Source organism: Vicugna pacos, chromosome 17 (assembly GCF_048564905.1).
Source record: "Vicugna pacos chromosome 17, VicPac4, whole genome shotgun sequence".
In the NCBI taxonomy this organism is placed as follows: domain Eukaryota; kingdom Metazoa; phylum Chordata; class Mammalia; order Artiodactyla; family Camelidae; genus Vicugna; species Vicugna pacos.
The window spans coordinates 18,292,182-18,316,296 of record NC_133003.1 but is presented as its reverse complement, the minus strand read 5'-3'; the positions used below and the strand labels follow the sequence as shown (position 1 = coordinate 18,316,296).

Sequence of the window (24,115 nt, the reverse complement as noted above, 5' to 3'; positions counted from 1 at the left end):
CTTTATATCAGAGATATTCTCAGATTATTACCCTCATTTTCCAATTGGGTAAAATACACCTCAGAGATTGATGAGCGTTTAAGGTGTTCAACTAGCAAACAGTAGAGCTCCAATTAAAAAGCCCAAATAATCCATGATTCCATACGTGATATATTATTAAAAGAAAAAAACTTCTTTATGTTTTAGAATAGGATTTATCTTGATTATAATATGAATGTGGTTTATCTGTGTTTTCTTTGACACAAAGAGCATCGAGTATTAACACACCTATAATTTCTAAAAATCCTGATATGATTCATAACAACAGTGATTTAAATTCGGTGGCCAGATAAAGAATTTACTATGTTAGGTTTAACAGACACTCATCTCAATAGGTAATTCCCTTAAAACACCTGTATCATCTAGTTCACTAAACATATTATTAGAGACTAGAACTTATGTCAATTATAACACAGTATTTAAAAATGAGTAAAGAAAAAAGAAAAGAGCTAGAAGCAAGCCCTTTCCTTTCATGTCAAAACAAGCTAGCTGCTATATGAGAATATTTACGACAAACACTCAATTGAATTATCGATGCTAAATACCAAAACAAGTCAACGTTGAAAGGTAGTAAAACAGTAAGCATGAATGTGTATTTATATTTTACCTAGTTAGTTCTTTAAATTCTTCATATTCTTGCTTTGAATTATTCAGCTCTGTCTGAATTTGCAGGAGTTGCGCTTTTAACTTCTCAGCGTTTGCTGATGAGCATGGCTTTTTCAGAGCGTTAGGAGAGAATCCTTGCTGACCTGATAATAAGGGAACAACTTGGTCTTGGAAAGATAGAAATAACAGAATGCATGTTCTAAGTTCTCTGCCAGGTATCAATTTTCAACCACAAGAAGGAAAAATGAAAAAGGGTTGGAAAGCGGACCCTAAAATACAAGCACCTGTAACTCAAGAGGAAACGTAACACAACACAGTGTATTCAAGGAGTAATAGCAGTTGTCTTTGCGAAGCTGGAAGCCACACGACGAAGGGGCGTATTTGAGGCAACACCTTTACCATTAAGAGAAAGAGCAAACAATGACTGAAGAATAACACTCACAGTGCTGGACAGAGAAACATCCCCAGTAGAATCTTGCAGGAAGTAGTGTTAATAGTCCATGAATTTTAGCAAAGGAAACAAACAGCAAAGGTAGCTAGTTGAAAGAACTTAGTATCATCTACTAGGGAGAAAATACTAATTTTTAGAGACTGCTTAGAAGACTGAATATGTTGAGAGAGTTCCACTGAGTTTCAGTATAGGAAAATACCATGTAAAAGTTGTTTAGAGAATGATACATATTTAGAAGATGGTGGGGGGAGGGTATAGCTCAGTGGCAAAGTGCATGCTTAGCACACACAAGGTCCTGGGTTCAATTCCTAGTACCTCCATTAAAACAAACAAACAAACAAACAAACAAACAAAAACGATGAAGACGGTGAGGTCCGCAAATTACCATTAGTATCTTTTGAAGGCAGTAAGTTAAGGTACTATTAAGGCCAAAATGGCCAACAAAATATAGAGCATTATAGGAAAAAATAGTTGAAATAATACTGAAAACTTGATTTTAACTTTGCATCTAAAACCTTAGTCTCTCTACAACCTCTATACTGTGAATTTTATCCCTTTGTTAAGTCATAATAGAATGGAAACAGTCTTGGAAAAGGAAATTTAAAAGATTTTTTTCTTTATCAGTGAAGAATTGAAAGATTATAGCTGTCCTGGGGATGGGAACAGCTCAGGGGTGGAGTGCACGCTGAGTACGCAAGGTCCTGGGTTCCATCCCCAGTGCCTCCACAGTAAAAAAAAAAAAAAAAAAAAAAAAAGCCTCACCTTCTACTTTTCATTCTCAGCTCTGAAGAATGAAAATCTTGTAAATAAATTTAAAAAAAAAAAAGAGAAAGAGAACTGTTTAAATTTCAACCTAAAAAGAAACAAAGGCTGAGACAGAGGATGATAAAAGACTATGAAAATATTCACTCTAAGAATGGAGCAAACACAGACTTTGTTACTAAATCCCAGAGCATTAACACCAATAGCTGCCACACCTGTGAAGTCAGAGCAGTACTAACCAAATCACCTTGCACAGAGTAATAGCAAACTTACGGAACTAACAGAACAGACACTGCCAAGCATGACCCATGACCATGACATCAGGGCCAGAACACTGCTGGCTGGACCGGGGTGGGGGGTCTCATCGGTCTGACACCTCACACTGTACAGATCCTCATCAGGTGGATAAACACTGCAACTCTATCTACATTCATTCATGTTGTCATTAGTGAAGTACTTTTCATTTCAAAATAGTGAAAACAGAAAAATTCCATTTAGTAAAAATTTAATGTAATATGTGAATCAATCTTTTCTCCTTAAGACAGTTATACACTGGGTATTTCCTTGCCAAAGGGTATCTGTTAGCCTTCATACTTCATGAAGTATGCACATAAGAAATTTCCACCCAGGTCTAGAGGCTAAAATGAAGACCCTCAATGCAAGGCAGTATCAACGACATTTAAAACAGCCCCCCTGCCCCTCTGAGGTATGCATACATCACATCTTACTTTTGTCATTTTCCTCAGTGCCAGATAATTCGAAGAAAGCTTTTTCCAGTATTGCAATGGTCTGGGCATCCACTTCTTGGGCTCTTTTCACAGGCTCTAACAATCTCAGTCTTCTATTCTCCTCCCTGAGGGAATGATTTTCCATAGCGTATTTTGCAACTCTGGGGTGGTGCTCTACCTGTGACATGAAACAGTTACAGACTTACGTATTTACAGACATGTCCTCAGTGAACAAGTCTTTCTGAAAAGCCAGTAAAAAACACTGAACGCTGCATGAGCTGCTGGAGGAAGCCTGCTGCAACCACGTGGACAGCACCTTGGCATTTATGATCAGAATGAAGATGTGCAGATCCTACAACCCTGTACTCTATGCTTGGGTTTCGAAAGTTGAAACTTTCCCATATACCCTTGAAACTTTCACCCGGGTACCTAATGGTGATAAGTTCATTGTGGCAGACTCTTCATGCAAAGGAGACTGCTTAAATTAACATGCTGAAAAGAATAAGGAAACTGTCCACTGATCCAGGGTGAATGCCCTCCAAAGTACATTAAGTGAAAAGGGCAAGGTACAGAAAAGTGTATGGTAAGCTGTCTTTTGTGTACAAAAGGAATAAAAGTAAAAATATCTATCTGTTGTAGTTTGAAAATGCATGAAAACCTCTGGAAAGATATACACTCTGAGAAGAGATTATCTCTGTTTTTTTAATGGTGGGCCTCTGTTAACTATCCAACCTCCCAGGGAAAAGGAAAAACAACAAAACTTTGACGGGCTCTCTGGAGACACACTACCGACGCCGGTAACCACCACTGCCCACTGGCATGCCCTGCGCTTGGGCGGCAGGGGCTAGGGCTACGGCAGCAGCATTGCAACTTCCTCCCCTTTGCCTTCAGGTTTTATGGTTTTGGAAAAATGGGGGCTGGGGGCGTGGGAATTATGTAGTCACATTGTCGGCTAATTTCATTTCAAACACTTTCCATTCTATTAAGTGACAAGAATTTGCTGACCAATCTGGTGAGGGATTTATATTTGCCTTGAACTTCTTTTATTTTCAGAAATACTGCCAATGTCCTGTACTCACTTGTTCTCGCAGAGTTTGAATCTCATCCCTCAGTTCTGACAGCAAACGGTCCTGCTCCTCAGGCAGAAAACTTCCTCGGGATTCCTTGTGGAGCTTCTCCAGGCGCATTATTTGATCCTCTCGGAATTTCACAATCATTTTATTAGACTGAATAAATTTTTCTTTTTTGAGGGTGAGGTCTTCCAATTGGGTAACTTTTTCTACCAGGGACTGAAGAAATTCAGAATTTGGTTAAACATGAAAAATAATTGGGTTTTCCTAAATTTTCACAAACCAGGCAACGAACACTAACTTCTCACTTAATCTCAAAGGCAAAATTAGATTTTTCACAGATTTCTTTTTTTTTTTAAATTTATTTGTGCCATTTATTTCACTCAGAAAAGTGCCCCACTGTGAAAGTCTAAAATATCTTGGATCCCTTTTATACTAATCCAGTTTCCTACCTTCTTTTCCTGCTCAGATTTCTTAAAGAATAACATTGCTTCTTGGAAATACTTCATGTAGTTAGTCTCATCTGTAATTGGTCCAGTAAGAAAGAAAGGGAAAGGGGGAAAAATGTTTTATCTCTCAAATTTTAAGGACAAGAGATGAGCTAAAATAGTCCTTGATCGACTGTTCTCAATCAGTCTAAAAGAATCAGATTGTCAACACCAGATCATGGATTTCAAATTGACCCCATCTACAAATTAGCTATTCTCTGAAGAAAAGTCTCTCTCATGCTATTTAGTAAACAAAGATCACATATGATATGACAGAAACTTGGAAGTGGATCTAAATGAAATTTATTATTTTTTTGGCACTTATTAGGGATGAATAATTCAAACTTATTTCTACTTCCCGCCCACCAGAACAGAACCCAGTACCTATGGTTAAATAAACAGGGACAACTTGGGCAGCCTCACTGTGCTGGGCTGCCATGGCAGGGCTCTCATACTGACAGCGGCACTGGGGTTTCCTCGGGCTAAAGGACACTGTGCCCGTCTCACCTCTGGTCAGGAGGCTTTCTGGTAGTACCTGCCCTGCAGTAAGCTGGGCCAGCTGCTCTTTGAGCCTCTTCACTTCAGCCTGGAGCTGGCTCACGTTTCCTTGCGTGTCTTCATTTACCACTGCCTGTTCAAGAATTTTTTAAAAAGCATTAAAAGATGGCTTCGGCGGTTGTATAGTATTGTGTTTATATTTGCTTGTATGATTTGGAGTGACGAAGACAAAACAAAACTGCACCTGCATCTCACAAGCAGTCCAAAGGCCACCAGAATCAGTGTGCTGGAGAGGGGAGGAAGCTTCCTTTCCAGGCCTCACACCCGCAGACAGACTCTTTCCTTCCCCACTCCTCCCTGAAGCCCCCCTTCAGGTCTCTGCTCTGTTGACCAGCCCTGGGCCCGCTGAGCCAGGTCACCCCTGGGACCTGGGTATGTTCATCTAATACTGCCTTCCTCCTGCGACTAACAGCCTCACCCCTGTGAATAATAGCAAACACCTCCACGAGTGTCACCTCCCTTCTGTCTTAGTTCACTTTAGTGGAACTGCAGGGCTGGCCTGAGCTCCACCAGATGGGAAGAAACCACCATTTTCAGAGGAATCCAACCCTGTATTTCCTAACAGTCCTCCTGGAAGGGGGACTTGGTTTGACAGCTCCATTGTGTTATTAGCACATTAAAATGTCTCATTTGAGATGACTTCTGAGAGGTTCAAAAAGTACCACAAAACCCATAGGGTGATAACAAGAGCCAAGAGCTGAGTAGCAACAGAATCTAATACCCAACACTCCAGAGTGAGGGGAAACCTCTGACGGCCCCAAGGTCCCCATGCTCCTGTCTTAAGCCAGGTCTGCCCACTGGGAAAAACTGTCCTTCCTTAAACAAGCCCCGTATTTCCTGACCACTTCTTCCTGGTAGGCTGCAGCACAGGACTTACCATTGATAGTGACTAGTATAAGGCTGCTGGCTTTGCTGTTTCATGTGCTAAGAAGCCATTTCTAGTTGCTTCTGATTTTAATGGCCAGCCTCATTACAAGGCGCTCCTGTACATTCTGACATCATTGTCACATTGGTGACATCATAATTCTAATTATCCCTGCAGGTCTCCACTCTCCAAAAACTTCTAGTAAGTCCCAAGGGATGGAGTCAGGAAGCTCTAATGATTTTTCCTCCTCATATTACAAATACCCCACCAGGGAATCATAATTCAATAAAAAGAATGAATAACCAGACCAATACTCTTCTGACTCACCCAAGGGAAGAGGCAACATGGACCCGTTCACTTTTACCATGATAAGATGATCAGGGAGACTATTTTGGGGGATAAGAACGACCACTTTCTTCTTTGAAGGAGGGAAGAAATTAATCTGCCAATTTATGGCACTTTGATTCTTTTGTCTAGAACCAAAGAGGCCTCCAATCTCTTCAAAACACATGGGGGACTCCTAGGTCTTGACAGTCTGCACCAGGGGTTGGCAAAGTGCTGCTTGTTCAAGGGCCAAATACAGTCTGCTGCCTGTTTTTGAAAATAAAGTTGCACTGAAACAAAGCCATGCCCGTATGTTTACATGTCATCTATAGCTGCTTTCTCAATACAAAGGCAGAGTTGAGTAGTTGGGAAAGAGGCCACAGGGTCCAAGAAGTCAAAAATCATTTACCATCTGCCCTTTACAGGAAGTTTTCTGACCACTGGAGTGCACAAATGTCAAGGAAGCCTCTTGTATATAAAGAAAAATGAGGACTCCTTAGAGTTATAGACAACTTGAGACAAAGTCTGTCAATATTATCAAACTGTTTTCACAGTGGATCCCTCCCCACCCCTCAGCGCACACACACAGCTCTGCCTGCATGGTTTAGGTAAATATATTTGTCTCCAACTCAATTACAAGAGAAAAACCTTGCCTTCCCTGAAGAAAAAACTAGCCAAACAATAATGACCATAAGACCTAATCTAGGTCTCAAACTACACGAGCGATACAGAAGGCTGGGAAAGGTGAAACAGAAACCTTCCTTAGAGTTAGGCTTTCACAACAGAGAAACAAATAAAAGTCATGTTATTATCAGGGCAATCACGAAAGTGAGATACTGCAAGCTTAAACATTTTTCTTACTTACTTAAGTACTCAGCACTTTACCTTATTTTTAATCAGCTTGGCTCTTTGAGCAAAATTAAGCGTTGAGAGGGTTTCCCCAAAACACCTAGATCCAGGGTGAACATTTGCAATTATGGCTGTTTTGGCATTACCTCCGAGGGAATCCTGTTTAATGATATGAATAGTACACATTTTCAGGGGAGACACCACAAGATTTTTTTAAGCAAACAAAATGTATACTCTTAGCACCAAGGCTGAGATTATCCAACTATCAACCATCGTGGGCATAACCAAAATGGAACCCGGGAACCCAATGATCTGCTTTACCCGGAGTAGGAAGGTCAGCTTGGAGTCTCGGTAGCAGACGTGTCTCTGTTTCCCATTACCCACGTCCACGAGCGCCGTGATCACCTGGCCCAGGCAGCTCAGGGATCGGTTTATGTTACCTGCTTCCTGGGACATTAGGGAAAAAGAAGACAAGTTTAGGTGTGCTGGTTTCCTTTTAGTATTTTGAATTAAAATATACCTAACAGGTGGCAATTTTGAACAGAAAGGCAGGTCAGGGACAACATTAGTTAAGGATAAGTAACTTTTCAGCAAAAAGATGTCCTCAACCATTCCCTAAACTTTTCCTATTTGAGGCGCACACTGCAACTTTAGTACTATTCAAATTTGAACATAAAAATTATGTGAAGGAAAAAAAATCAGGGTTATCTCATGATTGTAATAGTTTTTAAAATTTTTTTAAACTGAAGTATAGTTGATTCACAATGTGTTAGTTTCTGGTGTGCAGCATAGTGACTCAGTTGTGTGTGTGTGTGTGTGTGTGTGTGTGTGTGTGTGTGTGTATGTAGTCTTTATCATATTCTTTTTCATTATAGGTTAATACAAGCCACTAAATATAGTTCCCTTTGCTATATAGTAGAAACTTGTTGTTTATGATTGTAATAGTTTTAAATTGACATATAGGTAGGGATAAAAACTAGAGAACAGAGGAAAAACAGTTGGAGTAGAACGTTAATAGGCATACTTTCCAAGCCTTTAACGTTAAAATGTTTGCTGCATTATAAGGGTATGGTAACTAAATGACCCACCCCCATGTCCCATAAAGCCACTGATGAACGTATTACAAAAGAATATTCAGTCTAATTCTGTTACATATAATAAAATCCCTTTCAAAGAGTGGTTTGGAGAGAAAAGGAAAATGATTCAATTAAACACGTTACACTGGATTTTTTATTGTCAGTAGCACATTTTGATAACTGGGTCTGCAGTGGTAGGAATATAGAGAAGAGAGAGAAGGAGTAGAAATGATAAAGCAAGTTGCCACTATCTGTTACCATTCAGAAAGGTGGTTTAGGCCACAGTTGAGAGCACTGTCTGTGGAGCTGGACTACTGTTTGCATCTTAGCTTGATTTTTAGCCATGAGCCCTGCACAAATTACTCCAGTTTCTTTAAAATAGAAAGGATAACAGTATCACTTCCCAGAGTTGTTGGGAAAATTAAATGAATTAACACATAGAAAGAAAGCATTTAGAACGGGCTCAGCATATATCCTATTATAAACATATGCTATTTTTCTTTGCTTCATGTCTCCATAGAAACATGAACCTGAGACAGCCTGAAACTGCCTCAGAACTCAGGAGGCTTAAATCCTTGCTTTTAATGCAAACCCACCATTTTCGACTCTTCTCCCATAGCCCCATGTGGCCTAACCTGTACAATCCACCCATTATTTGTCGACAGTATGTATCACAATACATATACATACTGGCAACACATGTTACAGAAAATCTCCACTCCCACTGCTAGTACCTTAGCCTAGGATGACGTCCTTAACCCTTAAGTCAACTCAAGACCTACTTTTCCATGCTCCCCCAGGCAGTCCACGTCACACCCTTCTTCCTCATGTCACCCCTGCTACCACCTGTACTGTCATCCCTTCTGGCATGAATTCAGATACTCTTGCTACTCACAGACGTGTCCTATCCCATGTAAGTTTACTGTCTCTAACCCCCCAACAGAAATTTCTATACCTTCTGGATAAAAGCAAATCCTTTCCTTTGTAGCCCCCAAAATACTTAGTTTGGTATTGACTTCTAGTAACTATTCACAGTCAAGTTAAACTGAAGACCATAATTCCATTCTGACCTTCAATCTCATCCCTTCTGCATGGGTGTCTTTCTGCCTTTCAGATCCTGCTAAATCCACCAGGTTGAGAAGGGAGGTCCGTATATTCACAGTTTCATGGCTTTTTTCCATTGACTCTATTGTAATTGTAAAGACTGCGTGAGACCTAGAGGATTCTCTATTCATTGATGTTGACGCCACACGTCTGTTCCTCCATCCTCCGGACAACACCTAGGCAAGAGGAAAATGAACATGAAATGTGGAAATAACATTATCACAACTTTCAAGTGGTCACAACAGCCACAAACATCAGTAGGAAACCTGTCAGGAGTAGTGAGAGAATACTGGGCTCTTAAGGAACATACTCAAGTTATTTTCCTTCCCCTTTCCTTTTCTGTTTCCCTTCCATGTCACGAAAGAGAATAAGCAGGAAATCACAAGGCACAGGGTCTAGAACAGGTTTTGCAATTTCTCTATTTGTGTTAACTTAATGCAAATCGCAAAATCTCTCTGAACACTTTTCTTTACCCAGACAATGAGAAAGTTAGACAAGATAAATCTCAAAATTACCTTCATGCCAAGTTTCATCAGCTCTTCTGTCTACAAAGTATTTGTGTGCCCCCTGCCCACCCTGGCCCCCTTCCCTGTCAGGCAGGGAACATGAAGGTTCAGACTGCAGGCTCTGGAATCCGATGAACATGAGGTTTACCCTTGGCTCCAATTATTTACCAGTTCTGTGGTTTGGGGCCCAGTGACCTTTTCAAGGTTAAGTCCTATATTTGTAAAATGGGAATATGGACACCTACCCCACAGGGCAGAACATCTCAAACTGTAATATGGAGGCTAATCAGCTAAGGATCTGGTTAAAATTCAGATTCTGACTCAGCAGATGTGAAATAGAGCCTGAGAGCTTGCATTTGTAACAGGCTCCCAGGTGATAATGATGGCCTGAGAACTACTTTTTTGGGTGGCAAGGTCATAATATGTACTGGATAAAATGGGGAAATTAGCAGCTTACAGCAAAAAGTAAATAAAAAAATTAAATGCATACGAAAGAGTTATTAGCACAGGGCTTAGCATATATACTCAATAAATGAAGCTGTTATAACCTTCTCTACTAACCAGCCACAGCATAAAAATGAAATTATTTATATCTTTTTCTTTTTGGTTAGTACTTTGTGCTTCCTCTTCATAACACTAAATACTGTGTATTAAATAGTAGATGATTGATACATTCACACAGCTCCAAAGAGAGAGGACAGATCCTCAAACATGGGACAAATTGCAAAATACTATTATCTTAAAAAGCAAACATTTTAAGTGTTAAGCAAGTGTTCAAGTGAAAGGAAGAGCCGCATGCCTTCTTGCTTTAAATCAAAAGCTACAAATGATTAGGCTTAGTGAGGAAGGTATTTCAAAAGCTGGGACAGGCTGAAAGTAGGCCTCTTGCACCAGTTAGTCAAGTTGTGCACGCAAAGGAAAAGCTGTTGAAGGAAATTAAAAGTGCTACTCCAATGAACACACAAACCACAAGAAAGTAAGACACCCTTACTGCTGATGTGGAGAAAGTTTAAGCGGTCTGGATAGAAGATCAAACCAGACACAACATTCCCTTCAGTCAAAGCCTAACCCAGAGCCAGGCCCTAACTCTCTTCAACTCTATGGGCTGAGAGAGGTGACGATGCTGCAGAAGAAAAGTCTGAAGCTTAACAGAGTAGTTCATGAGGTTGAAGGAAAGAAGCCGTCTCCATAACATAAAGTACAAGGTGAAGCAGCAAGTGCTGATTAGGAAGCTACAACAAGATATCTGGAAGGTCTAGCTAGGACCATTTGTGAAGGTGGCTACACTAGACAACAGACTTTCAATGGTGACCAAACAGCCTCCTATTGGAAGAAGATGCCACCTAGGACTTTCACAGCTAGAGAGAAGTCAATGCCCGGCTTCGAAGCTTCAAAAGACAGGCTGAGTCTCTTGTTCAGGGCAATGCAGCTGGTGACTTCAAAGTGAAGCCAGTGTCAATTACCATTCTGAAAATCCTGGGGCCCTGAAGAATGATGCTCGATCTACTCTGCCTGTGCTCTGTAAATGCAACAACAAAGCCTGGGTGACAGTAAGTCTGTTTCCAACATGGTTTACTGCTATTTGAAGTCCACTGTTGAGACTTATTGCTCAGAAAAAAGATTCTTTTCAAAATAGTTCATTGACAATACACCTGGGCACCTAAGAGCTCTGACAGAGACGGACGAGATTAATGTTTTCAGGCTTGTTACACAGCCTCCATTCTGCAGCATGTGGATCAAGGAGTCATTTCGACTTTCAAGTCTTATTATTGAAGAAATACATTTCATAAGGCTATAGCTGCCGTAGATAGTGATTCCTCTGATGGATCCGGGCAAAGTCAATGGAAAACTTCTTGGAAAGCATGTACCATTCCAGATGCCATTAAGAACACTCATGACTTGTGGGAAGGTCAAAATACCAACATTAGCAGGAGTTGGAAGAAGCTGATTCCAACCCTCATGGATGCCTTTGAGGGGCTCAGGACTTCAGTGGAAGAAATAACTGCAAATGTGGTGAAAATAGCAAGAGAAGTAGAATTAGAAATGGAGCCTGAGGATGTGATTGAATTGCTGCAACCTCATGATCAAACTTGAGTGGATGAGGAGTTACTTCCTATGAACAAGCAAAGACAGTGGTTTCTTGAAATAGAATCTACTGATGAAGATGCCAGAAGATTGCTGAAATGACAACAAGGGATTTTGAATATTATGTAAACTTAGTTGATAGAGCTATGGCAGGGTGCAAGAGGATTGACACGAACTTTCAAAGTTCCACAGTGGGTAAAACAGTATTGTATACTACAGAAAAATCGTTCATTTTTAAGGCAAAATGTGTTAATAGAAAAATACAGGGATATAGGGTCAATACAAAAGTACAGATCCAAATCAAATGAAGATAGGGAAGGGTAACAACTCAGTAGTAGAGTGGCTGCTTAGCATGCACAAAGTCCTGGGTTCAAGCCCCAGTACCTCCACTAAGAGGGGCGGGGGCGAAAGAATAAAATTTAAAGTTTGAAAAAACAAATCAAACCAGAGAAAAATATATGAATTCTACTACTTGTATATGCCTCAAACAGAAAAGTCTATCTCTATATGTTTACATATATATTTAGATATACAGACAAAAAACAAGAGAAAACCAGCAAAACCAATACCTTAGTTGGAGATTAATACATATGTCTCAAGTACTGATAGATTTTATAGACAAAAAATTAGTAAAAATATAAAACCCTGTATCCAAGGATGTACATTCTTCTCAAGCACACATTTACAAAACTTGGCCATTGTATTAATCCATAAATCATTTCTCAATAAATCTCAAAGTCTAGGCATCATACAAGACCATGTTCTCTGATCCTAATGCAATTAACAACCAACATGATACAAATTTAAAATTCCCATAAATTTGGGAATTTAAAATGAAATTTCTAAGTAATTCATGGGTCAAAAAGAACTTAAAATGGAAAAATACTTAGACCTATATGACAAGTTTTAATAAAACTTGTATAAAGCTTAAGTAGTATTAGGTAAATTTATAGCATTAAATACTGATATCACAAAAGAAAGGCCAAAATGAGTTAAGCAACCTGCTTAACAAGTTGGAAAAAGAACAGCAGGATAAACCCAAAGAAAGTAAAAACAAAGCATCAAAGAGCAAGGCTGTATAAACAACAACTGTTCAAAAAGAACAAAACTGTAGTTACAGCAAAAATTTAAAAAATGAGAATATTAAGTCACCTTTATGCCGATGTATTTGAGAACTTGAGGAAACTTAAATTTTCCTTGGAATATATAACCTACAAGACTTCTGACCCAAGAAGAGATAAAATGTGTATATAGTTCTATTAAAGAATTATTATTTGTAGTTAAAAATCTCACTAAATACAAGGCCTAGATGATTTGGGGTATGAGTTCTACAATACTTTTTAAGGACAGGTCATTCTAATCATCCATATTTCCATACAACCGATAAAGGTGATAATAAAGCAAGACAAGGAAAATAGGAAAAAGGAAAATTACAAGTTGATCTCAATCTTTAACACTGATGAAAAATCCTAAACAAAATATTAACAAATCTAGTTAAATGAGAAAAATCACATGATCATCTCAATAGAGGCAGAAAAAGCATCTGACAAAATTTAGTAACACTCGTGATTTTGTAAGATAGTTAGCAAGGTGGCTGATTATAAAAGTCTTCTATTTAAAAACCCTGCATTTCTATACATAACAAATAAAATGTAGTTTAAAACAGAGGTTATCCTCCACCCAAGCAATAAAAAATGTAAGATATACTGGAATAAAGGTAACCAAAAGGTGAGACCTTTATGGTGAAAATTATTATACTGCAAGACATTGAAGACCCAATTAAATGAAGACACATACCATGTACATGTATGAACTCAATATGGCAAAGATGTCAATCCCTCCAAACTGGTCTATAACTGCAATGCAATTCCAATCAAAATCTCAACATTCTTTTTTCAATATGCATATATACATACACTTGGTCACATGGAAAACTGTCTGTTACTATGAGAGTCAGTTGAAAAAGCTTAAATCAGGAGACTTGCTGAAACCAGAAGAATAAAATAATGTACTATGATATATGTGTATTTTTTATAAAGATTCATAAAATGGATTACACAGCAGTGAAAATAAATTAAATGCAACACACAAATTTCACAAACTATGTTAAGTTTTTAAAAAGTGATCAAAGGCTAACTACATACCTCTTCTTAAAACTCAAAAACGGGCAAAATCTAAATTATAATAAATACACATATGATTTAAAAGTAGAAGAAAATGATAATGACATTCAGCTTTGTGCTTACGTTTAGGGAGGAGCCACAGATATGAGACAGAAAGAGCACACAGGTAGATGGGATAGTATTGGTGAAATTTGAATCTAAATTTTCTAATGGGGTCCTGCAAGTTCATTTTAACATTATTCTTAGCAAGCTATATGCATGTGGCAATATGTTGTATGTATCAAATATGACATATAAAAAAGTTGTTTAAAATCAACTGGCCAAGTTAGAGTCCAAAAAACTGTGAATAGAATACTTGTAAATTCCTGTCAAGAGGTTTGTTTGTTCTGAACTGAATGCTCAAGAGAGGTTGCCTTTTGACACCTAACAAGTAAATAAGGGGAGAAAATAAATAGAAGAGCCAGCTGGTTTGAAGGGCAGAGATCCCTGGAGCTCCTCAAAAGGGCAGCTCCCATAAGAAATATGGACACGAACAAACTGCCCCCAGTGACCTCCAGGGTAGTCCTTAAGAATGTATAAATGGAATGAACAAAACCAAAATAACACAAAATCAAGGGGTCAAACTTGTATTTTAACTAAGGGGAGATCTATCAAACATTGCCATGCTTTTTCGCTTCTTGTCATGAACATTCTGTGTTATGGCTTTACCAAATATTTTCAGTAGCTCAATTCTTTCTTTTTCTGAGATCAAGGTGCTCTTGCGGCATGCTACGTTGCCTACGGATCTGATCTCTCAAGGCCGAGTACCTGATACGCTTCGGCAGCCGAGGTTAACACCTGCTCCACCGCACCAACAACAAAGACTCCCTTCTTGATGTGCTCCCGTAAGTACAGTCCAGCCGATGCAGAGTCCAGTAGGTCATAGATCTGCTCGTTGTAGATTTCAATAAAGGAACACTTACAAAGGAAACTCTTCCCGGCTCCCGCCTATAAAAGAGAAGCCTGGTTTAGCTATACTCTTTTCATGAGTTCATCCCAACCTGTCATGAAAATTCATCTCTCACTCACGTCACAACATATCAATTTCCTACAATATTACACTTTACACAATACAAGACACCTAAAAGTCAGTTTAAAAATCCAGATAACTGGTTTTAACACATCATTTCATTTTAAAGCAGCATCTAACGGTGGTCCCAGAAGCTGTGAGGTTTCCACTGGTGCCTCAGAAACAAGACAGGCATGTAGGACTTGAGCAGTCCAAATGGGCAAGTCCATTTTTTGTTTAACTGAGGTGTAACTGACATACAGTATTATATTAGTTTCAGGTGTACAACATGATTCAATATTTGTGTATATTGCAAAGTGGTTACTACAATCAGTCTAGTTAACATCCATCACCATACATAGTTACGTATTTTTTCCCTTGTGGTGAAAATAGCAATTTCATTTTTATCTGCCTTATATGTTGGACTTCTTCATAAAGTTGTATGTGAAGCAAATGTTATAGTCCTTAAACAACTCAGAATAATGTATTTTAAAAGCTTCTCTATAGAACTTTTAATCACAGAGATGCATGGCACTAAATTATTTCATCATTATTAAATTATTTCACTGGCATGCAGCGTGTGTCTGACTGCAATGGTTAGGGAGAGTTTCTGCGAAGGAATAAATGGTAAACCAATGTTATATATCAGTCTCCTTGGCACAGACGAAATACAGTATAAAGGCTCTTAATCCTGGAATTCACCAAGCTAAAGAAGCACATTTGGAGAATGGCCCAATCTGGGAGCCAGTGGAAGGAGGAAGCCCACATTGCCAGCAAGATGGGACCATACCACGTATGACGTAAGGTCAGGTGGTAGCAGGCGCTATAAAGGAGGTAAGGATGGGCCTGTCGCTACTGGCATCACGAGGATCTAGGGACAGCTGCAGTCAACTGTGAGCCTAGATGCAGGCAGGTGATGGGGCCTAATGAATCTGTCTTCTTCAGTTACGATTTTTTTACACTTTCTCTCCTATAAAATCTGAGAGCCTAAGAAGCACTACGTTCTTCTTGTTTTGTTCTTTTCAGAGGGGAAGGTCTACCTATCTATCTATCTATCTATCTACATACCTACCTATTTATATTTTAATGGAGGTACTGGGGATTGAACCCAAGACCTCATGTATGCTAAGCACACATTCTACCTGAGCTGTACTACCCATTCTTCTTTCTTTAAATGTGAGTTAGTGGATGATGCATGTTTTTATACACCAAAAACTTCTGGAAAATAAAAAAACACAGAATCCTTAATTTTATCTTAGGAATGAAAAAGTATTTTAATACCACACTAGCCTCTCCATCTATAGAGCACCACTGTGCCCCTCCATGTATCATGAGCTAGTTATTAGTAGCTAACTACTCAAAACTAGGTTATTTCATAGAATCACTTTAGTTTTACAGTAAGTTTTACCTTCTCTTTTTCACGATCAATTAAGGAAAACAAATATTCAAAACTTCTTGGGATTACTCCTCTCAGGTTATGAGAAAAATTATCAGATTCAGATGGTCCTAAAGAAAAAAAAAATATATACACATATAGCTGTTCATTTTTATTTTGTAACAGGAATCTTTTGAAATGGCAACACTGAAAGGCAATTTATACAAAAATGACACATTGTATGGTCAGCTTCTCTTGGGCCCCCAAGCAAGTTAAATACTGGTCTGTGAGAGATGGCACAGTAGAACCTGTCTATCAGTGGGACTGAAGGAAAGGGCCGCAATACCCACTAACCAATTTTAAAAAGTAGTTATTGTCTGATACCATCTAGGTATCAACCTTTAAATTTTTCCTTCTGCCAGGTACCAAGAGAAGCAGAAATACTAAATTGTTATACTCGACTTGTACATGACATTCGGTCTCCTAGGCTGACCTTATACACTGCCTCTGTGACCACAGGCTAATTAATTACTTAATCTCTCAGTTTTCAACTATAAAATGGAGATAATATGGAATCACTCATCTCATATAGTATCACTAAAAATTATCATTATCTGGTACTTCCTTAATTGGGCAGTAAAAGCCAAGCTGGTAAGAAAGATACTGTAGGAATCTGTCACAAGGTTTCTATACAGACAGAAAACTGCACAGTAACCCTATCTCTGTTCTGTTAACACTGGGGAAAGGGGGAGATGTGCGTGAATATGTAAAGAGCAGCATTTTCTGGATACTAATTCAAGCTATGGCTATATTTACCAGTGGAAAAAAATGCAGCTAGGAAAGATCTAGAAGTTACTATAAATATTGGTTAAATATGCCTTAGAGACAAAAGGAACTAATAAAATGCTGGTGTATGCAAGAAAGTTACAGAAAACAAATTTTAAAGTATTGTCGTCATCTTGGTGTGCTACACCTAAAATATTTTAAACGATTCTTGTAAACTGTACCTTAAAAATCTATGCAACAGGGTAGAAAAATGCAAGTAAATGAACACAGAGGACAGATAATATTGGAATATGTGCAAATAATTTTATAACATTTTCCTGCTAAAAACCATACAAAGAGTCAACATAGTCTTCACCATCATCTCTTACCTAGGCACCTGCCTTACTTAGCTCCTAATCCTGATTCTGCTCTAGCCCCTCCTACAGCGTCTATTCCATTCAGCTGCCTGAGTAATCTTTTTAATTATACATGAGGTCATGCAATTCTTAAAAAAAAAAACAGAGAAAACAACCTTCATTTCCAAAAATGTACTAGGTTCTGTCATCACAGAAAGAGTAGATTAAGCCAGAAAACGTTCATCTTTAATTTACTTACCCATCATCGTAAACGTTTTCCCTGAGCCAGTCTGTCCGCTGTAAAAAACAGTGTTTTATATATTATTTTCACACATGAAATGTAGAAAACTACCCTATTTTAATATGGTCTACTAGTGTATAAATTTCCCCACAAAGAACTTATTTTCTTTCTTTTTAAAAATTACATTAGGTAAAAAAACGAATGATCCATTTTCTTTCTCTTCTATTCTACCACTAAGAGCTAACCATTCTTAACTGCCTGGTAAATGCTTTGGATTACACAAATACAACCATCAGAGTTTTCATTTAATTTTTAATTTACAAAATTAGAATGATACTTTTCATACTGCTCTGCAACCTTTTTTTCCCCCTTAATTTTACCTCAGATATTTTTCTAAGTTGGTAAATAGAGATCTACCTCATCATTTTTAATAGTTACATAGTATTTCATGAACATATCATAATTTAACCAGAACCAACTGGACTTTTGTTTCCAATTTTGCTATTCTAAGTAATACAGCAGTTTCCCTTCTAATTTCTGCCTTTAAGATACTAAGAGTATCACTTAAAAATAAAGCAATTAAAAGGGAAGGGTGTATAGCTCAGTGGCAGAGTGTGCCACTTAGAATGCACAAGGTCCTGGGTTCAATTCCCAAGACCTCCATTAAACAAATAAACCCAACTAACCCCACAAAAGCAATTAAAAACATCCGTAGGCTATAGGCTTGATTGTTCTGTGCAGTGTCATAGCTCCTCAGTCATCTGGAGAAACAGGAGTAACAAAAAACTAAAAAAGAAAAAAAGGGGGAGTAGGGTATGGCTCTGTGGTAGACTGTATGCTTAAGCTTACTTGAGGTCCTGGGTTCAATCCCCAGAACCTCCATTAAAATAAATAAATAAAGCCAATTACCCCTCCCCCCTAAAAAAAATTAATTAAAAAGTAATTAAAAAAATTTTTTAAGTTTATGCTGAGGATAGATGTCAGAGTGTCAAATGCGTTTTGCTTGGATTCATAGCACAAATATAAAATTTTGAGTTTACTTTTTGGTTCAATGGCCCAAGAGCTAGAAAACAGTATAATCTAGTTGTTTACCCCTTTCTTTTGGAAGTAGGAAAAAAAGTTCTTTGGTTGACTCAGAATGAGAAATGGGTATTGTTGAGTGCCCTAATGGAAGCGAAGGGGATGCTATTAATAATAACTCTAGAATTGGGACTACCTGAGGTAAACCAGAAAGTATGCTCACCCAACCAATGAACCAAATGTTCATTTCTCTCCATATGTTTCTTACGTCTACCCTCAACTACCAAAAGCAATTTTCAAATTAAATATTACAACTAGTATGCCTGCAGGATCTTCAAAGAAAACATTTCTGAAGTAATATAATCTCTGGTAACTGTGGCTCTTATTTCAAATTCATTTTTTAACTTTACCACTCAAAATAGTCTATGAAAAAAAATTTTTCTTGAGAAGACATAAGAGAAAATAGTTATCTGCTTCATTGCTCAAGAAAGAATGTTTAGTTCTGCTGAACACAACTGAAAAGTAAATGTGAAAGGCAAAGGCAAATTTCCAAGGAAGAATGTGTGTGCAATGTGAACCCAAGCTTTAAACTTCTTAATCTGTTTTTTCTTGTATTTTGAGCCAATTATGGATGAAACAAGGGCACATGCGTGCACGCACACACATACAAGCGTCAGCTGCTCAAAATGAATTACTTAATTCACTATATCCTATTAAAAAACTCTGGCTCTAAATAAAATTAGGAAGTTTATTGCTAGAAGAAAAGGAAAAACATAATTACACTACAAATTATATTCCTATTTATGAAATAAATCTAAAATTATACTAAAATTCACCTTGTACAACTGCCAAGGTTGTCACAATGCCTTCTAGACCTCCCAACATTAAGTTTATACCAATATTTTAAGGCTGCCAATATTCAGAATTCAGGTGTATCACTCAGTTTTAAATATATGCTTGGAAGACAGTTTGACAGTTTCTTATACTATGTGACCCAGCAATTGTATTCCTAGGTATTTACTCAAGTGATTTGAAAACTTATGTTCACACAAAAACCAATATTCAAATATTTATAGCAACTTTATTCATAATCACTAAAAACTGGAAGCAACCAAGGTATTCTTTAACAGAGGAATGGATAAACTGTGGTACATCCACACAACTAAATACTATTCAGCAAAAAAAGGAAAGAATAAGCCACTGATGAATGCAACAACAAAGACAAATCTTAAATGCATTTTACTAAGAAAAAGCCAGATCCAAAAGACTACACATTATATGATCCAAGTCATATGACACCCTAAAAATGGAAACTATAGGAATGGAAAATACATTAGTGCACCCAAGAGTTTGGGGAAGGGGGAGTGGCTGACTACAGAGGGGACAAATGGGGAACTCTGTAGGTGAAGGAGCTGTTCTCTTCAGTACTGGGGTGTTAAATACGGGGCATTTGTCAAAACACCAGGCCACTGTACATCAAAAAGGATGAACTTGAAAGCATGCAAACTAAATAAACAAGCTAAATACATCAACCAGGATGTCAGAGATCCCACGGCAGAATCCATCTGATTGAATGACAAGTGTAGGATATACTGCACTGAAGGAGGTAGGTGGAAAAGGAGCTGTCCTAAGTAGCTACAAAATGAGATTTTGACTAGAAATTGTAAGGCTTAAAAAAAAAAAGATCTGTACATAAAGACTACTTGGTAAATGTGTTCCTCACAGGGATACAAGCTAACAATTCTGAAACCGCTTTACATGTATATAGGGGCTGAACAAAAAAAAACAGATAGCAGTGGGAGCCCAGTGTCTCACTGTCAGCAAGGCAAGTTACAGATAAACAAGAAAGGAAGGCTGAAATGAACCCATGTGGATTCTAAACCCTTGGATTAGAGTCAGAGACATCAGTATCAACTCAAGTTTAGCTTCCTATATATATAGATACAGAAACAATTACAGATATATCCATATACATGACTTAGTCTACGTACATATATCACCTAGCTCTGTCTGCTGAGAAGGCCTAAAAGCAGTAACACTCCATAGCAACAATCATACCTAGAGCCCAGACCTTGGTTTCTAAATACCATTCTCCAATAAAGGGAACCTGGGCTCTTCGCCAAAATGGCTGATTCTAGGCCTGGGATGGGGAAAATATAAGATGACCCGGGAGCATCATAAAGTAAGTGCTCAAAAGCAGAAGGATGTGACATGTCAAAGGGACACAGAAGCCAATCTTAAATAGCTCACAATGGTCTAGGTAGAACAATATGAACAAGATAGAACAATGAATATTACATTATAATCCAAAGTATAAAATAAATATACAGGAGCCCATACTATATAAAGACTAACTGAATAAATAAATGGGGGAGAAAAAAAGAATCTTCCTTACAGAAGAATTCCTAATGTATGCAGACACTCTCATCTCCAGGAGGCGGAGTTTAATCCTGTCCAGCTTGATTATGCAGGTGGAGTCAGTCTAATCACATGCGTCCCTAAAATAGAGACCCTGTCCCAGCTGAAGTCAGAGAGCATCCTGGCTAAGGAAGAGCCAGAACTGCATGTCATCAGCTTTGAAGATGGAGAAAGGGGGTTGTAGGCCAATTAATGTGGGCGGCCTCCAGAAGGTAGGAAAGACAAGGAAATAGATTCTCCTCAAACTTTCAGACAGGAGCACAGCCCCACTGACACCTTCATTCAGCTCAGTGAGACCTGTGTCAGATTTCTGACTTACAGAACTGTAAGATAATAAATCTGTGTTGCTTCAAGCCACTAAATACGTGGTCATTTGTTATAGCAGCCATAGGAAACAAACAGAAGCATTGACTATTATACCCTTGTATTAGGACACAGTCAGCAACTTACTATGCAAAGATGGTACCATTATAGCCACTCATGCAAGACTCCACAATGCCTTTGGCCACAGTTGAGAACATAGACTCCTACAAATGAAGAACCAAGTATGTTAACATGTCATAAAAATGAAAACATTTTTCCTAAATTTGTGTGCTTTGCGTTTAACACTTGAAATAACATGAAAATTTCCACTATAGAAAAAGGGCAAAAACATCTAAGATGATAAAACTGTAAACCTAATTATGTCCATTAGTCTCCTATACAATTACAAATTTAAAGTGCAAATCTAGACTTTATATAGAATTTTGTTTAGCATATTGCATGCAATATTATACTGGTATTAGCATTTACATAGCCCTATTTGTTCTTTAGTGCTTTTCCCACAAGCTTATACTAAACAATCAATATCTGATTTTGATTTTCATTTTTACATATGTCCTTAATTAGAAAAAATTACTGACGCCACAGTAACCTTAAATCTATCACTCTGCTATGGATCGCACGTGTGTATCCTCCCCAAAATTCATATACTGAATTCCTAATCCCCAGGGTGACGGTATTTGGAGATGAGGTCTTTGGCAGGTAATTAGTCATGAGGGTGGAGCCCTCAGGATGGGAGTACAGGCAGACCTCTGAGATACTGTGGATTCAGGTCAAGACCAGTGCAATAAAGTGAATACAGTAATAAAGCATGTCATGCAAATTTTGGGGTTTCCCAGTGAGTATAAAAGTTATATTCATAATATACTAGAGTCTATTAAGTGTGCAATAGCATCATTGCTAAGAAAACAATGCACATGCCTTAATTCAAAAACAATTTATTGCTTAAAAAAATACTTTGCTGCTAAAATATGCCAAAACAATTACAATAGTAACATCACAGATCACCATAATAAATAAATGACAAAAAAGTATGAAATATTTCAAGAAATATTGATCAAAACACGACAGAGACATGAGGTGATCAAATGCTGTTGGGAAAACGATGCTGATGAAGTTGCTCAGTGCAGAGTGCCACAAAGCATCAACTGTAAAAAAACACAGTATTTGCAGAGCGTGATAAAGTGACGTGTGCCTGCAGTGCCCTTACAAGAAGAGGCATGGAGATTTCTCTCTCTCTCTCTCCATGTGAGGACACAGTGAGAGGCAGCTGCCTACAAGCCAGGAAGTGAGTCCTCACCAGACACTGGATCTCCTGGCCTTGATCCTGGATTTCCCAACCTCCAGAACTGTGAGAAATACATGTTTGTTGTTTAAGCCACCCAGTGCATGATATTTGTGTCACAGCGGTGAGAACTGAGACATTTGTCTTAAACCAGGCAGTTCAACTATGCCTATCAATCATTCAGGTAGCTCTAAAAAGTACACCTTCACTAAACTCCATCACTGGTTGGAGAGGGAAAGTAGAGCAGGCTTGTCATTCTAGCATGAAGTTTGATGAAGGAAGAAAAATATTTAATAAAATTACATTTAAATTATTTATGGAACATTTAAGCTTCCTTATCTTGAGACCTATCAAACTAAAGAGACAAGGAACAAAAACCTCCCAAACAACATAATCTTTTATGTTCCAAATGGAAAGTGAAGTTTCCAGAATTATCATTACCTGAGTAGTGTCCATGTCTGCGACGTGATCAAACATGAAGGTCTTGGGCTCAGGGTTGGAGTGCAGCCGGAGAGTCGTAGAGGACAGCACAGATAAGCATAAGTTTTGCTCTCCATCAGCTGACCCAGAACCCTCTGTAGGTGGGCGAATTCGCACAAAAACTTTGATGGCATCACCTTCATTACTAAAGACAGAAAATGTAGGAGCTGAGTCTACTGGAGAAAAAGGATCTGAGCCTCATATTGCCTCTAATTTTCCGATTTTGAGAGTTTCCCTAACAAAGCCCAAGATCTACCCATTTACATTTACCTCTTTTAAAGAATCTCACATGACCCACACCCTTGACTGATTTGCTTCACGACAGTTGTCTTCAAAAGCCTTTACTTGAAATCAACTCAAAGGGAGTCTCCTTGAGTTGATTTCAAGGAGATCCAAGCTCTGCTTGTCTCTGATTTCCCTCTTAACAGCAATAATAAGTCATTCCAAGGGAGAATTATATTATTGATTCCCTCTTTTAGCCTGGAAGGGGAGAGGACAGAGGGTGGGAGGAGATACTATTTTTCCATACTTCCAGGTAGCTCAGGACCAAGCTTAATTGTGAAACAAGTACCCCTTACTGTGCTAACTGGTTGCTTTATGAATACTACATGCTTAATTATTTTTGGTCTCATTAACAAGATTTTTTTTCCTTACCTTGGTTGATTAGACTGACAATTTGTCACATTGCGTAACTCAGCTAGAAAAAAAAGATAAGAAGTCATTTAAAATGTTTAAAAGTGCAACATAAAAACCCCATTCTTACCTAGCCTGCTCTTCAGCACTGACATGCCTTAGTCTCCAGCTCCCTGACCTCCGGACAGCAGGTACTCTGGGGACAGGCCCTGATCTTCCTCTCTATTCTAACCATACCTGCTCTGTTGGTGACGACATCCAGTCTCATGGTTTTAAATGCTATGTATATACTGATGACTCACTAAATTTTAACCTGCTCCCTGGACCACTTTCCTGAGCCCCAGACTCATATCTATTTGACATCTCCAGTTGGATGTCCAGCAGGCAATGTCTCAAATTTAATGTGTCCAAAGCTGAGCTCCTGATAACTCCACTCCCACCTCAAACATACTTCTCCATCTCAATTAATTCCAGTTGCTCAGGTCAAAAACCTTCAAGTCATTCCCGACCCCTTTCTTTCTCATACTTCACATCCAATC

General features: G+C 38.4%; 1 protein-coding gene across 1 annotated transcript in view; it reads right to left on the bottom strand.

The window, feature by feature from the left end:
- KIF15 (kinesin family member 15) overlaps positions 1 to 24,115 on the bottom strand; it is a 59,435-nt gene that overhangs the window by 27,334 nt on the left and 7,986 nt on the right. The window contains exons 2-15 of the mRNA XM_006200706.4: positions 23,598 to 23,640; positions 22,905 to 23,088; positions 21,308 to 21,384; positions 17,438 to 17,475; positions 16,091 to 16,188; positions 14,442 to 14,621; positions 8,887 to 9,096; positions 7,062 to 7,187; positions 6,777 to 6,899; positions 4,652 to 4,775; positions 4,109 to 4,179; positions 3,666 to 3,875; positions 2,587 to 2,764; positions 647 to 788 (exon numbers count right to left, since the gene is read on the bottom strand). Coding sequence (XP_006200768.1) covers positions 647 to 788; positions 2,587 to 2,764; positions 3,666 to 3,875; positions 4,109 to 4,179; positions 4,652 to 4,775; positions 6,777 to 6,899; positions 7,062 to 7,187; positions 8,887 to 9,096; positions 14,442 to 14,621; positions 16,091 to 16,188; positions 17,438 to 17,475; positions 21,308 to 21,384; positions 22,905 to 23,088; positions 23,598 to 23,640 — 1,804 coding nt within the window. The remainder of the gene's footprint in view (positions 1 to 646; positions 789 to 2,586; positions 2,765 to 3,665; positions 3,876 to 4,108; positions 4,180 to 4,651; positions 4,776 to 6,776; positions 6,900 to 7,061; positions 7,188 to 8,886; positions 9,097 to 14,441; positions 14,622 to 16,090; positions 16,189 to 17,437; positions 17,476 to 21,307; positions 21,385 to 22,904; positions 23,089 to 23,597; positions 23,641 to 24,115) is intronic.